Source organism: Oryctolagus cuniculus, chromosome 14 (assembly GCF_964237555.1).
Source record: "Oryctolagus cuniculus chromosome 14, mOryCun1.1, whole genome shotgun sequence".
NCBI classification, from domain to species: domain Eukaryota; kingdom Metazoa; phylum Chordata; class Mammalia; order Lagomorpha; family Leporidae; genus Oryctolagus; species Oryctolagus cuniculus.
In genome coordinates, this window is record NC_091445.1 from 45,654,368 (window position 1) to 45,670,772 (window position 16,405).

At 44.2% G+C, this 16,405-nt stretch overlaps 1 protein-coding gene across 5 annotated transcripts in view; it reads right to left on the reverse strand.

Moving 5' to 3' along the window:
* The window catches only part of RETREG1 (reticulophagy regulator 1), a 148,629-nt gene that overhangs the window by 29,417 nt on the left and 102,807 nt on the right, over window positions 1-16,405 (reverse strand). The window contains exon 1 of one of the 5 annotated variants that reach the window (XM_070056608.1): window positions 9,389-10,272. The exons of the other annotated variants lie outside the window; for them this stretch is intronic. Coding sequence (XP_069912709.1) covers window positions 9,389-9,423 — 35 coding nt within the window. The 5' untranslated portion in view covers window positions 9,424-10,272. Of the gene's footprint in view, window positions 1-9,388; window positions 10,273-16,405 lie in introns of those variants that run through there. 5 annotated transcript variants of the gene reach the window in all.

Sequence of the window (16,405 nt, forward strand, 5' to 3'; positions counted from 1 at the left end):
TTCTATCCCACCCTTTCTCAACTGCAGCATCAGGACACTTCGTGACCTACGTCCATTGTGCTGCATTGCTACATCCAGGTTTGCACTGGCCCTTGTCAGGCTGCTGCCACAGGTGTGAGAAGGCAGTTTCCTGGTGAGAAGGCACAAGGAGAGAAAGAGAGATTAGGGAGAGACCAGATGAATGAGAGCTCTGAGCATGAACCACAGTATGAGAGGCAAATCAGAAAACACACAGGCAAGAACCTGTTGGGGTAGAACTGTCTTGCCTAATTTCACTTCCTTCACAGAACACTCCAGATGAGGTCATTCCCAGTCAGGCCAAGTGTCTGAAGCCATTACTCCCATAGGAGCTCACTTACATTTTCTCATTCAGAGTTTTTTGGTGGTTTTACAAGAACAGCTGAAAAAATATAGTTTCAAAACTCACTTCTGCCTGAAGGTCTTTCCTCTGAGTTGTGGCTGGCTCCCACCATACATTAAGAATGTGGGCAGCACAGGAGTGCAGTGGAGGATGGCCGAGGTCCTTGGGCCCTGCACCCGCATGGGAGACCAGGAAGAAGCACTTGGCTCCTGGCTTCGGATCAGCGCAGAGCGCCAGCCATAGCGGCCATTTGGGGGGTGAACCAACGGAAAAGGAAGACCTTTCTCTCTCACTGTCTAACTCTGCCTGTCAAATGTGGGCAGCAATGGGGACAACCACCGACAGACACAAATTCAAATCCTCTGAACTTAGCTGAAAGAGAAGCTTGACTGCGAGAGAAAATACTGATTTTCAAAGTAACCTTCAAGCACTATGACTGACGCTCTACTTCCACAAAGGCAAAATGAAGGCACTGTATTTCTTTCTCCATATCTCCCTTAACTAGTATGGAACCGCATTTGAGCTATAAGGTAAAAACTAACTGAATAGGACACTTAATTTCCTCTGTTGTTTCACATATGTATTTACCTTGTGTGTGGCAGAGCTGCTCTACTGGCTACAGGACATGAGCCCCACACCAGGGCATGCTGCTTAGGGTTACAGCCTGGCACGGATGTCAACTTCCCATTGGCTTTTCCAACAAGATGCCTTATCTGGTTACACAACCATGGGGACAGAGCTGGGGCCTGCAAGGCAAGGGGCTAAAGGACCAGAAGGAAAGGAAAACGCTCAAGCCAGTATTCCAGAGGGTCCCACACTCTTGCTAGAGGGGAACAATAATTCTCACTCCAATCCCCAAATGGCTCAATCAGAAGATCAAATAGGATCATTTAGAAGACTGGCAGATCCATAATATAAAATCAAAGCAGCAGTGCATGAGATATGCATGTCCTGAGCCTGAAACTCCTTCTGCAAATGCACGTCTTCCTGAAGACACACACACACTGAGTAGGTATCCTCACTCCTCACTAAAAGGAATAAATACTTTCATTCACTCAGCACATCCCCTGGAGTCCTAGGAAGGGTCGGAACAAGATGCACCCAACATGCAAACCTCACAGCCCTGGTCAAACATGAAGAATACATGGACCCTCTAGCCCAGCCCCAGCAGGAGTGCACTTCAAAGCACTTCAGACAGGGGGCACTGGTGGTGTGATTCAGTGGGTTAGCTACTGAACTATGCTCTGCTTCTGATCCAGTTCCCTGCTGATGCATCTAGGAGAGCAAAGGAAGATGACCCAAGTGCTTGGTCTCCTGCTACCCATGTGGGAGACCAGGTTCCTAGCTTCAGCCTGGCAGAGCCCCAACTGTTGTGGCCACTTAGAGAGTGAACCAGCAAATGGAACATACCTCTTTCTCTCCTTCTCTTTACCCTCTCTCCCTCTCTCTTTGTAACTCTGCTTTCATAAAAAAAATAAATATTTTTTAAAAAACCCTTTACTCCTTGATCTATGGAAACTATAGAGCACCTAAAAGGTAATCTATAGAAGTGAAACTGATACTTGAGATGCAATGACTTTGAACAACTCTTGTCTCGACTATTGAGGAACAGTATTTTTTTTCATACTATTTGTTGAACTCTTTACTTAGTATAGAGTTACTCTTATGTTTATAAAGTTAATTGAAAATATCTTAGTAAAAAGTAAGAATGGGAATAGGCGAGGGAGTAGGTAGGAGAGGGAGGAGGAAGAAGGGTGGGAGTGCGGGTACGATGGGAAGAATCACTGTGTTCCTAAAGTTGTATTTATGAAATGCATTAAGTTTGTAAACCTTAAAGAAAAGTTTTCTGGGGAAAAAATCCTTTTAAAAAGGCAGTTTAGGCCCACGCCATAGCTCACCAGGCTAATCCTCCACCTGTGGCGCCAGCACTCTGGGTTCTAATCCCGGTTGCTCCTCTTTCAGTCCAGCTCTCTGCTGTGGCCTGGGAGTGCAGTGGAGGATGGCCCAAGTCCTTGGGCCCTGCACCAGCATGGGAGACCAGGAAGAAGCACCTGGCTCCTGGCTTCGGATTGGTGCAGCACACCAGCCGTAGCGGCCATCTGGGGGTGAACCAATGGAAGGAAGACCTTTCTCTCTGTCTCTCTTTCTCTCACTGTCTAACTCTGCCTGTCCAAAAGGAAAAAAAAGGCAGTTTAGAGAGCTGGAGTTCAACCACTCTGCATACCCCTCTATGAGTAGAGCCCACCATGCATAAAGAGAGGGTAGACTATGCTTATTTAGGATGGATTGCTCCCTATATGTTACCTCCGGCAATCAGGATCTTCACAAGGATTAGGCTAAGTTAGTTAGGGTGTTTTTTGCTCAAAAGTGATATACCTATTTTGTATTGCTAGAAGGAAACCTGTAACTTACATATTATTATCAACTACTTTTGAAGATTTACCAATGAGTTGTAACTAAGTACAAAGGCACTTGAAAGATTTTGTGTAAAATTAAAGGATACGTTTATTTCAGTGCAAAAAAAAAAAAACTTTTAAAGCCATCAGGCTTTTTTGTAATATGCATTTCCATGAACTTTCTGAAGACTCTTCATATTTAATGTAATTATCATACTAAATGTATAAAACAAGCCCATGAAGTACGTTTTAATACCTCCATTGTATGAATAAAATGAAATCCAGAGAGATTAAGTAACTTTCTCATGGTTACCCAGCTAGGACACAGTGAGGCTGTGACAGCCAGGATGGAAAGAACTGTATCATTCCAAAGCCCATGCTCTCAACGTCTTTGCAGAATGGGTAAAATGGTTAAGCATAAATGCTTATAAGCTTCAACTAGGTCGTTATTCTGTACAAATGAGCTTATGCAACAAGACACTGGGCTATTAGAGCACTACTTGGTAGGCTGAGAGGTCACTGGTTGAGTTTTTCAAGAGCAGGCAAGACAGCCAGATGTCAAGTTTCCATTGACAACTAAGAAAGTTTTATAATACTTTTTCTATAATTGTAAAATAAAGTCTCATGATAATCAATCTTTCTGAGGAAACAGTGGGCTCTATGTCCGCTACCCTCAAACTGGGGACCTTAAGCCTTGACCAATGAGAATACGGCGAGAATGTTACACCAGTTTCTGGGCCTAGGTCTTAAGAAACTGGCAGTTTCTAAACCCCAGTTTTGGATTCCATCATTCCCCTAATTAGGAAAAACAGTGTTATATCCCACTCTCATTTATAAATGAAACAAGGATTTTGAGTAACAATGATTAATGTGGGCAAATCCAGATGATTTTTTCCAAAATATTTAGCTGCCCCTGGGAAATGCTTAAGAGAGAAAAAGCGGGTGGGGGCAGCTTATAAAATTCCACGTACCTTAGACCTATTGTAACTTTGCCAAGACACCATGTCCAAGAAGAACTAGAAGATATTCTAGTAATATCTTAAGGGTATTAAGATTACAGTTGGGGACATCAAAAATAAAAATGTTAATTGTTAAATCAACAACAGGAGTCACTATGCTCTCACTCCCCATGCTGGACCTCTGTCCTTTATAAGGTATACTATGAGAATTAACGGTAAAACCTGTCTTCAAACAGTACTTTACACTTGTAAGTCTGTATGGGTGCAAACAGTGGAAATTTCTACTTAGTATAGAGTTGGTCTTCTGTATATATAAAGTGAATTAAAAACGAATCTTAATGAAAAATAGAATGGGAGAGGGAGGAGGAGTGGGATGGGAGTGGAGGTGAGAGGGAGGGAATGGGAGGAAGAAACACTATATTGCTAAAAGCTGTACATATGAAATTTGTACTCATTAAATAAGAACCTTAAAAAATACCAATTTCATTGTATGTTAAATATTATTAAAGAACTATGTCAAATGAAAAAAAAAAAGATTATAGTTGGGGCCAGTGCTGTGGCATAGAAGGTAAAGCCACTGCCTGCAGTGCCAGCATCCTATATGGGCACCCAGCTGCTCCACTCCCAATACAGCTGTCTGCTGTGGCCTCAGAAAGCAGTAGAAGATGGCCCAAGTCCTTGAGCACCCGTGCCAGCGTGGGAGACCCAGAAGAAGCTCCTGACTCCTGGCTTCGGATCGGCACAGCTCCAACTGTTGTGGCCAGTTGGAGACAACCAGTAGATGGAAGACTTCTCCCTCTCTCTGCCTCTCCTTCTCTCTATGTGTAACTCTGACTTTCAAATAAATAAATAAGTCTGTAAAAAATAAAAAGATTACAGTTGATCTTCGCGTCTTCATAGTTCTTTTTTTCCTTCTACTATTTTTATCACCACAGATGAATAGCTACAACATCCTTCAGTGGGAGAAGGTTTCAAAGGACATTGGTTTCTAAACCATGTGTGAGATTCACCCCTCAGGCAAGTCTTTGTGCCCACACACCTCCTGCAGAACCCAGATCAGTGCAGTGTGCAGATGAAGCAAAACAACCAAACGGAATTAGCCAGAGATCTGTCATAAAGAGACAAAAGGCAGGGAGTAGGGGAAGCCCACATACTCTGGCTTTGCCCTGTCAATTACCGGAGCCAGACCTTCTCAGAGCCCACTACACAACCACAGCAGTTCCTCCTTGGATATTGCAAAACAGAAAGACTCTTCCACTGCATTTTAGGCACTCTGCGCTTATGAAACAGCTTTACTAATGGCTTGGTTACTGGAAATTTATTTAGGAGTTGGAAGGATTTAGGAAGCAAGCTGCTTGTTAACTGGTGGCTAAGATATCTCACGCAGAACAAACTCTCTTACAAGGACAGACTGCCTTTTTCTCCACATTCTTAATCAATTTCAAATATTAACCCAGCTGGGTCAAAATACGATTTCATAAGTGGTAAACATTTCCTATGACTCTGTGCCAGAGAAGATGAAAAATCATTAATTCTCGCAACAAACCTTTATTGAATGTCTATTATTCCTTAGGAATATATAGGTTCATGTGAACAAGATGTAGCATAGTAGAGTTAAATGGTCTTATCCATGGTCCACACTCACTTAAATATAGGGCTGACCTCCACAAGCACATGAGAATCAATACTGTGGTTCTCCTTTTAGCTGTATTATTGGTGACCTCACATGGGTGGTGTAGCGGGTAAAGCCACCACCTGCAATGCCGGCATCCCATATGAGCACTGGTTCAAGTCCCAGCTGCTCTACTTCCAATCTAGTTCCCTGCTAATGGCCTGGGAAAGCAGTAGAAGATGGCCCAAGTGCTTGGGCCTCTGCATCCATGTGGGAGACCTGGAAGAAACTCCTGGCTCCTGGCTTCGGATATGCCCAGCTCCAGCCATTGCAGCCATCTGGGGAGTGAACCAGCAGATGGAAGACCTCTCTCACTCTCTCTGCCTCTGCCTGTCTGTAACTCTGTCTTTAAAATAAATAAATAAATCTTTAAAAAATATATATTCAAATAATTTATTTTATATTTTCCAAGAATAAAATTCAGCGCTAAATACATTTCCAAACACTAACTAGGCCATTGTGCTTTTTAAAGGACTTTTTTTTAAAAGATATTTTTCTTATTTACTTGAGAGGCAGAAAGACTAGAAGGGGTAAGAGCTGGTGAATTGAAGGGGTAGAGGGGGGAGAGGGAGAGGGAGGAGAATGTGTTCCCATCAGCTGATTCAGTGCCCAAATACCCACAACAGCCTGTGCTGAGCTGGGCCTAAGTCTGCAACTGAAATGCAACCCAGGTCTCCCACATGAGAGGCAGGAACCCAATTACTTGAACCACCACCACTGTTCCTGGAGTCTGCACTGGTGGGAAGCTGGAGTCAGGAGCCAGAGCTGATATGGGGCACAGCAACTTACCTGCGAGGCTAAATAACACTCGCTCCCAGAACTCTGGTTTTCTTAAATATAGCAACCTTTCCTATGTCTAGAACAACCTCAGCAGTTTGGAGCAGACCCATAACAAAAAGGTCTGTGAGTGGCTGGAACTTGGTATTGCAAAGCTGCACTTCTAGCAGACCAGTGGCTTTGTCAAACCAGGCTTCAGATTTCACTGAAAGTCATATAACAATGCATCACAGTCCCAAACCAGAAGCCACCATTTGCTTGGTACCCTCCCCTATCTCAGCCCCACACACCTCCTGTAGAACCATTTGCTATTTTATTCCCTTAACCCTTACCTTCTCAAACCCTCTTGCCTCCTAATGCTTCCCCTTGAGGTCTGTCTCCCCTCAGTTCAGGCTGCACTCTTAAGGACAGCAGGGCCTAGCCCCGTACCTGTTACGTGACACAGCACTTGGCAGAGATTCAGAGCCCCACAGATAATGCACCAGGTGAATCAATGAATGTGTGAACATAATTATCTGTTGATAAGATGCATTAAAAGCTCACTCTTCATGGGGGGGGGGGGGGCAGGGTGGCAGTGGGGCCTACTTGCAGTACCCCTTCCCATATCAGAGTGCTGGCTGGAGTACTTGTTGCTCCACTTCCAATCCAGCTTCCTGCTAATGTACCTGCTAAGGCAGCAGAAGGTGACCCAAGCCCTTTTGGGCCCTTGCCTCCATGTGGGAGACCAGAGTGGAGTTCCCGGCACCTGACTCCTGGCTCCTGGCTCTGGCCCAGACCTGGATGTTGTGGCCACTAGACGTGTGAACCAGCAGGTGGAAGTATCTCTCCCTCTCTCTCTCTGCCCTTCAAATAAATAAATATACTTTTTTTTAAAAGAGAGAGCACTCACTCTTGGTGTCTGGAGTCCATCTCCCTTCATGACACATCCATCCACACTCCTCTACCCAAGCTATGAAGGGATCTTTAGGGGTCTTTTGTGCCATTGCTCTAAGGTGGGACCCAAAATGAGGTAGACTAAGGAACCACTATGGAGCCACGCCTCTGGCCAGGGCCATTTTCCTCCTATTTCTTGATCTTGTCAGCTTCCCTAATCATGCCTCTGTTTCCCCCCTTCTTTGGCATCCAACATTTCCTAATTTGGGTTTCTGCCTTCCCTCACCTGCTCCAGAATGGCATTCTTTCTCTGATTTGTTTAAACCCCAAACTCAGATTTAGCTCCCTGCAGTCACCAAGTTCCAAAACAGAGCTAAAGTAACATGAAGAAGCCTCCGGATGCGATTCAAGTAGAACGTGCTGCAATGGGGCTCCAAGAACAAGTCTGTCAGCAGATTCAAGACTTATAATAGTTATTTCTCTTTTAGACATGGCACCAAAGGACTTGTCCAATGGCATTTAATCTCAGATTTAGCAAGAGTAAATTCTCTCTTAATTGTCATCTGTTATTTCTAGCCTAGCTCTAAACTCTCCCCCTTTCTTCCTGCATAGATAGAGGAAAAAATAAATATTTGAAGTAAAACAATGTATACTATACAGAAAACCACTGAGTGTTAAGACCTGAAAGTTATTAAATAAAAAATGAGGGGTAAGGGTATGTTATAGGAAGTAGAGGAGAACTTTCCATTTTTAATCAAATATTTTATTAGCCCCTGATAATAACATTATATGCATGTGTATAATATGTATTTATGTATGTATATAAATTCTCCCTTCCTGCTTATCCCTTTAAAGCAGTAAAACATTCTTGGCAAAAAAACTCATGTTGTTTTAGCTTACAGCACAATTGTTCAAAAATATTTATTATCAACAATTAATTCCGCATTCAATTTCATTGTGATGATGTTGAATTTAATTAAAGCAAAACTTATCACATTTCTGCCAATTTATTCCATCTCTAGAATTATCTGGTCCCCTAGATATGTACTGCAGGTGTACACTGGATTACAAATGCATTCAATTTAATGAGTATTTATTAAAAGTGCCTGTTTTGTACACAATTCTATGCAGAGTTGATAGGAATACCCCAGTGCCAAGAGAAAAAGAGAAAGTCCTGTGTCCAGAAATGTGAAATGTCACAGAGGGGTGTTCACAATTCCAGTAGACCAACCCCATCATCTGGAAACCAAGACTGGCACTGAAAGTTCTCTGAAAATGTTTTCTTAACTGGTTTGCTAATCCACACCCTACTAGAGGCACCTTTACAAATGTCATCTTCTGATGACTTAATGCCTCATGTATGTGGAAGGTTATTTTATTGTTCAACTAAATGTCACCTTAATGTCTCTTTTGATGTACTAGGAAGGAATCTGGGAGAAAGTAAAAGTCAGAAAACCACGAAGATACATAGTTTTTAAGGATATTATTCCAAATGATTATAGTGTCCACATATACAAACATGATCCATCTACCAACAGCTGAAAATGGGGTGCTTGTCTTTAATACAAAGATAAAAATATACTTTGGGGCTCTTATTCCTAGAGAGTTATGTCTTTCTTGTCTTTAATAAAACTGTCAATGCTCTCTTTCCTTGTTTAACAATTTTGTTTCTGAATTTCATATCTGAATTTTAATGACCCCAATTAGAATTTCCATAAAGGCACTTAAGGGATTCACACACATATTGTTAACAGCAATGGGTCTAAAATGGAGACTTTAAATAAAGGCATAGTTATGCTAATACTAGCCAGAATTATTGCCTGCTGCTTCTCCTGTTTCCCATTCCCCCTTTCATAGAGACATTTTGAGGAAGACATTGATACAATCAACTGACCACATTTTCAAAGAATCATATCAAAAAAAAAAAAAGGTTTTGAAATATCTAAATCAGTATATTGGTCCAATATTTAACATTAAGAAATATTCAACAAGTCTTTAAAATGCCAACATATTTTTAAAATCTTCATTTGCATATATTTCCAACAGCTGTCATATAAAATTAAAAATCAGACATCAAAAAGACTTGACACCCTGTATAAAACCACTTCCTCACTCAAGAACAACACTTAGCTGCATACGTTTCTAATATATTAAGTTAGTTCTCTCTTCAGAGAGAACTATAGAAAACTCCATAGAAAACTCTGTTTCCTGCAGTTAGGATGGACTGCCTTCCCAACCTTTAGAAACTCTTCATTTAAACTACTTTTTAAATTACTCAAAATATTTTAAAAATATTTTTAAAATTTCAGCACATGAAACAACCTGAAGAGAAGGTATTTCTGGTAATTACCTTTTGCCTGGTCCAAAGTCCTCACCTTCAGGCATTTCTGCCCTTTAAAAATAATAACAGAGCAGGGGTCTGCGGCACCCAGGGACCACGGCTGAGGAAGCTAAATGCTGCTGCTTCTCCACTCAAAGGCTCAGTACCAGCAGGGAAAAACCCAGGTAGTGAGATTCCTTTTCGGAGAAAAGCACTCCTCCCCTTCCTCAGAAAGCTAGTGTTGACAAACTTCCCAAGCGCCCGCCGGCCTGCCTTGAATGAAGCTAAGAGTCGGGTTATTATGACTGCCTCCTGCTAAAAATAAACAGGTCACCTCTTACTGCCAGCTCCGTGACAGCACCCGGAGTGAGCACTGCCCAGCTGCCCGGCATTTTTCCTGCAGTCGTGTGAGAAGGTGTCACCACCCGGCTGTTAACCTTCATTGGATGACTTCACCGAGGCCGGCCTGCCCTTTCTCTCGCCTTTTTTTTCTTCCCCATGGAATGACTGGGCGCCCCTCAACAGGCGGAATGGCCACGGGGAGGGTGAAACTTCAGGCTGGGCTATCAGATCTCCTCCCAGGAGTCACAGCAGGGAGTCAGGGAGCAGAGAGCACACTGGCTGTTCTCTCCCAGCAGGGAGGCCTGGTTATCTGCAGAAGGCTGGGCCACTCAGCAAAAAGATTCCTGACTCAAAAAAAGGCAAAAACAAAGGCCATTAAGCAATTGGGTTTTGAGCGAAGGGTTTGGCATGGTCATGCAGATTCCTCCACTCAGAAACAGAGAGTGTACAAACAGGACTGGATGAGGAAGTGTCCCTGTGGGCAGCAGGTCTCCCACCCCGAGACGTCACAAGTCACATGTCCAGGGGAGGCAGCCTCACCCTGACACAGTGGACCTCGGTACTTACATGGCCCAGCCGTCAGCTGCACCAAGTCATCAGCGACCAGCGACCCTCATTTGCTGGCCTTTCTAAAGAGGAGGAGAAAAATCACTTCAAATCCTTTTTTATTTTTGAAAAGGCCAGGAGGCTGCTTTAGAAATACTCCCTGAAAACTTTGGCTAAAACCCTGAAAGCAATTTTCCTCCCCTCCTACCTGGGAACATTAACATCAGAGTAGGCAGAGAGCAAGAGCTAATTATTAATAGTTTTCTTTTGCCATGGGAGTGTTCCCTTGTTACGTTAATGCTAATACAAGCAAGACACCTATATTTGCTGTATATCTCAAAAGGTGTATTGGTAAAATTGATTTTTCTAGAGCATTAAAAAACTGAGAAGCCAAAACATGGGAAAAATATAATCTGCTTTCTTTCAGGTAGCATTCGCTTTTGGTGACATATGTACATCACAATTTCAAATAATTTTAAACAATTTAATATTTCACACAAGACCCAATGTTTTGTACACTTCTAAGTCTAAGAGGTGCAGAAGCTCAAACACACACCTTACACACCAGGGCCTTGAAAGAAAACAGACTTATTAAGTTCAGGGTGTGCTGGAGATTTTTAGAACCAAAGCACTGTTGTGTGGCATGGGGACCTGATGCCAAGGCACTTCCTGTGACACCAGCAACCCATGCAGGAACACCAGTTTGCATACCAACTGCTCCCCTACCAGTCTAGCCCCCTGCCAAAGTTCCTGGAAAAGCAGCAGAAAATAGGCGAAGTGCTTGGGCTCCTCCTACCCATGAGGAGACATGGATGGAGTTCTAAGCTGAAGGAAGCAAGGGAGGGAGGGAGGAAGGAAGGAAGGGAGGGAGGGAGGAGGGGAGGAGGGAAGGAGGGAAGGAGGGAAGGAGGGAAGGAGGGAAGGAGGGAGGGGAAGAGGGAAGGAGGGGAGGAGGGAAGGAGGGAGGGAGGGAGGGAGGGAGGGAGGGAGGGAGGGAGGGATGAGAGGGAGGGAGGAAGAAGGAAGGAATTCCAGGTTGTTAAAGAACTGGAAAGTTGAACTACTGAAATATTATAGGTGGGAAGGAGGGAGGGAAGGAGGGAAGGAAGGAGGGAAGGAAGGAGGGAGAGAAGAAGGGAAGGAGAGAGGGAGGGATGAAGGGAGGGAGGGAGGGAGGAAGAAGGAAGGAATTCCAGGTTGTTAAAGAACTGGAAAGTTGAACTACTGAAATATTATAGGTGGGAAGGAGGGAGGGAGGGAGGGAAGGAAGGAAGGAAGGAGGGAGGGAGGGAGGGATGAGAAGGAGGGAGGAAGAAGGAAGGAATTCCAAGTTGTTAAAGAACTGGAAAGTTGAACTACTGAAATATTATAGGTAGGAAGGAGGGAGGGAAGGAGGGAAGGAAGGAGGGAAGGAGGGAGGGAGAGAAGGAGGGAAGGAGAGAGGGAGGGATGAAGGGAGGGAGGGAGGGAGGGAGGAAGAAGGAAGGAATTCCAGGTTGTTAAAGAACTGGAAAGTTGAACTACTGAAATATTATAGGTGATTATCAATTATACTATTTCAGCACCTGTATGAAGAAGCCTCATCAGCCCAACTCTAACTTTATATCCAACTCTCAGTTCTGACCATCCTATCCCACAAAGTTTTCTTTCTCATTCCCCAATTCTATTTTACTCTTTCTTCAATATGGACTGTTAACTTTTGTTGAGCTTAGCTGCAGGCTAGTACAGAACTGAATGTATCCCTGAAACCTGCTCTCAGTGTCAAAGTACAACTAAGTGATCTGTGCTATAGCAGATGCATTACCTAATACTACTGCTGCAGCTCAAGTACATCCCCAAAAGTTTGTGTGTTGGAAATATAATCAGAATTCACATATTAACCATATCTGGAGGTAATGAGAATCAGATGAGGTCATGAGAAGTGAAGCACTCATGAGGACGTTAGGCTTTATAAAAAGGGTTATGTTGAGTCATCTTGGGGTACCCATATGCCACGTGGGAGTGCCTGGGACCAACTCCTGCCTCTGCTTCTAATCCAACACCCTGCTAATGTGCACCCTGGGATGCAGCAGACAACAATGATCCAAGTAACTGGATGCTGTCACAAACATGGGAGACCCAGACTGAGTGCCTAGCTCCTGACTTTACTTCACCCTGGCCCAGCCCCCACTGTTACATTAGGGACTTGGGGAGTGAACCAATAGATGGAAGATACATCTCCCTCTCTCTCTCTGTCACTCTGCCTTTTGAATAAATAAATAAATCTTGATGAAAGAGGAGGAGGGAGGGAGACCTGGGCTCACCCACTTCCATCCCGCCCATGTGACACCCTCTGCACACTGTGACACAGCCACAGAGGCCCTGACCAGATGCTAGCGCCATGCTCTGGGACTTTGTGTCCTCCCCAACTGCTGGATAAATCTCCCTTCTTTACAAATTGCCCAACTTCAGGTGTTTTCACTTCTCACAACACAAAATGGACTAAAACAACTACCAAAAAGTATTTACTGAAGCTTCCTTTAAGCACTTCTTTAAGAAGGCTTGTTCCCTCCTTGCATTTCCCATCAGATATATCTGTGGAAATGTTTAAAATTCTCAAGGAGAGGGAAAACAAGGAGGGCACAGACTACAAACCCAGAGAGCAGCTACGTGGCTGTCAAGTGCATCTGCTGAGGGCCGGCCTCCTTGCCCGGATAATGTGGATAGTGTCGTCTAATCCACTGGGGATGAAGGTGCTAAGAGTTCCCTCACTCCAGTTAACCTGAAATCTGCTGGACATCAAGAACTAAAGCACTCAGAATACAGATGTAGGAAACAACTGAGGAGCCACTGACCTATCACCAAGATTTTCAGATGCTCAAACAGCAGCCCAGTGAAGTTGGGTGGCCCGCTGGTGGGCGCACTTTGTTCCTCCAGCTCATGACAGAGCAGACCCCATACAGTTAGCAAAAGCTTGAGCAGCCAGACACCTCCTTATTGTAAATGTTCTTATATCCACACTCTTACAAAATCCATGCACATTTACTTTAAGAAATTCATGAGCATTTTTATCTCCCTGTACAATTTAATCATGTGGTTTGGCCTTAAAAAAAAAATCATTGCCATTCAAAGCTAAGTGTCCATTTTTCTTGATGCCTTACACAATCATTGGCCTAAGAGTTTTGTTTCTTTCTATCTATTCTGTAACAGGTTGAAGCTCTGGAACTTCCTAACACAAATTAGACTGTAGCAAAGGTATGTATGTACAAGAAAACGCAGCATACGTGGGGTTCCATGCTATTTGCACTTGCAGGCATCCACTTGCAGAATCTCGCAACACATCCCTTAAGGATAAGAGATGACTAGGGGCTGACCTTGTAGCTCAGCAGGTTAAGCTGCCACCTGCAATGCCAGCATCTCATATGGGCACCGGTTCGAGTCCTGGCTATTCCACTTCTAATCCAGATCCCTGCTAACATGCCTGGGCAAGCAGCAGAAGATGGGCCCTGGAACCCTGCCACACTTGGGAGACCTGGAAGAAGCTCCTGGCTCCTGGCTTCCACCTGGCCTAAGCTGGTCATTGCAGCCATTTGGGGAATGAACCAGAGGATGGAAGATTCCTCTCTCTCTCTCTCTCTCTCTCTCTCTGTGTGTGTGTGTGTGTGTGTGTGTCTCCTTCTATAACTCTGACTTTCAAATAAGTAATCTTTCTTATTAAAAAAAAAGAGGAGATGACTATATTCACACCAAACCTAACTCTAACTCCATTATTTCCTGTAACTATATGCAAAAAACACCAAGGCAAAACAAAGCCATTAAAATAAACTGGGCACTAGACTTCTACCTCAGGTTGCACAATGAGATCAAATCTCCAGGTACATGAGTGAAAGCCACATTCCCCTCTTGCCTGTCCCCACAGAGGTCTGTAACACAGATTTCTGACACCTGCTTCTCAAGTCAGTGGTCGGTTGGTGGTTTTAAGATATGTGCTCTACAGAAGTAAGGAGACCCTAAAGAAAGGCAGCAGTGACACATCAGTTCCTCTCCAATATTTAAAGGGGTTCCTTCTAAAAAAGGAGTACGTCTGTTCTTCAAGGCCACAGAGAACAGATCAGAGGTAGCAGAGTGAGAAGTTCAAGGACAGTCAAGGTGTTCAAAGTGTTCAAGCCTGGAAAGAGCTTGTTCAGACACATCATGGGCTCTTCTCAAGAGAGACCAGGGGCCAACATTGTGGCACAGCAGGTTAAAATCCCAGCCTGCAGTGCCGGCTTCCCATATGGGTGCCAGTTCAAGTCCCAGGTGCTCCACTTCCAATCCAGCTCCTTGTTAATGCAGCACATGTGAAAGCAGCAGAAGATGGCCCAAATCCCTGGGCACTTGCACCCACGAAGGAGACCTGGAGGAAGGTCCTCGCTCTTGACTTCGACCTGGCCCAGATGTTGTTGTGGCCTTTGGAAGAGTGAAGCAGTGGATGGAAGATCTCTCTTCCTCTGCCTTTACCTCTCTCTGTAACTCTTTCAAATAAATAAATTAAAAAAAAAAAAAAAAAAAAAAAAAAAGGAGGCCTGGAAGGGATCCTGATGGCATCCTGGAAGCAGAAAGGCTCTGACACCCAGGGACCAATTTGGAGTCAATCCTTTAGACTCATTCCTATCCAAACCTGACCAGCAAGGAAGCCCCTGGAGATTTCCTAGAAGATAAAGGTGTCTGCAACCAGGCTGGTTCACTCCACAATTGGCTGCAACAGCCTGGCCTGGACCAGGCCAAATCCAGGAGCCAGGAACTCTTACCCTGTTCTCCCACATGGGTGCCAGGAGCCCAAACACTTGGACAATGCTCCACTGCTTTCCCAGGCACATAGGCAGGGAGCTGGATAGGAAGCAGAACAGCCAGGACTGGAACTGGCTCTCCAATATGGGATGCCCACATTGCAGGTGGCGACTCAGCTCACTGCACCAGAACGCCAGCCACTGATGTTTGGTTTTAATGCTATGGACCCAAAGACTTGACTGACAGACTGTGAACACAGGACTGAGAGCCACCCACCCATACCTGGGAAAATGATGAATAGACTCTAATGATGTCTAACATCTTGTTTGATAATAGCGAGGGATGTAGCCTTGAGGGTAATGGGGCACAGAATATTCAAGGTCCATTTGTTTTGGAACTCAGTGTGATAGCAGAGTTTATGAATTCTGAATGTATTGAAACAGTATCAGGGACTTTGAGCTAGTATTCCTCTAACAGTCTTTCTAAACAGATGGGCTAAATGACCAGAACTCAGAGTCTGAAATAACCTACTAATCCATCTGCAACTAGTGGGCATCGGTAGAGAATCTGCAATAATAATGATAATAAAAAAAACAACAACAGCACAATAGCTCTTGCTATTTGCTCAACACAAAGTACCTGGAACCCAACAGACGTTAACTCCTACAATGTGATGGGGAGCCTGACGCAGAGAGAAGCTGTGAACCTCACCAAGTTCATCACATCAGGAACCGTGGCTGCAGGATTCTCATTTGGGTCATCCTGCACCAGCATCTTTGTTCTTAGCCCCTAACCTCCTACTCTCTGGTAGAGGGGAAATCCACTGTTAAAGAAAGAAAATGGTCCTGGTACTTGGTAAAGGGCAGTAAAGCAGACTTTTTTCCAGGGGACTTTGCATCAGGGGAGAGAGATCGGGCTCCATTCTACAGCAAGAAAAAGTGGGGACTGATTTATAGCCAAGAAACAAGGTGGATGTCGTTGGGATTGATGAATGAATGGAAGATTGATAGGGGGTACATACTGTGTGTCTCCCAAATTCAATGTGTCCCCCAAAAGTTCATGTGGTACAAACACAATCCCCACATCCAGATGATAATGGTATTTAGAGGTGGGGTCTTTACACGGCAAGCAGGATTGGACGAGGTCAGGAGGGTAGGCTTTATAAGAGGAAGAGAGACCAGAAGTCGATTCCAGCTCTGTCTCGGCAGGTGATGCCTTCTGCCATAGTATGATGCACCAGATCATGGACACCCCTCTGTAATCATGAACAAAATAAACTCTATTCTTTATAAACTCTATTCTTTATACCAACACAAAACCGACAAAGCAGTAGGGAAGTTCTCTGCTAAACTAACTGGACAGAATTCTTGCTGAAGTCAGGTCAGAGTGATCAGATATTACCTGGGGGTG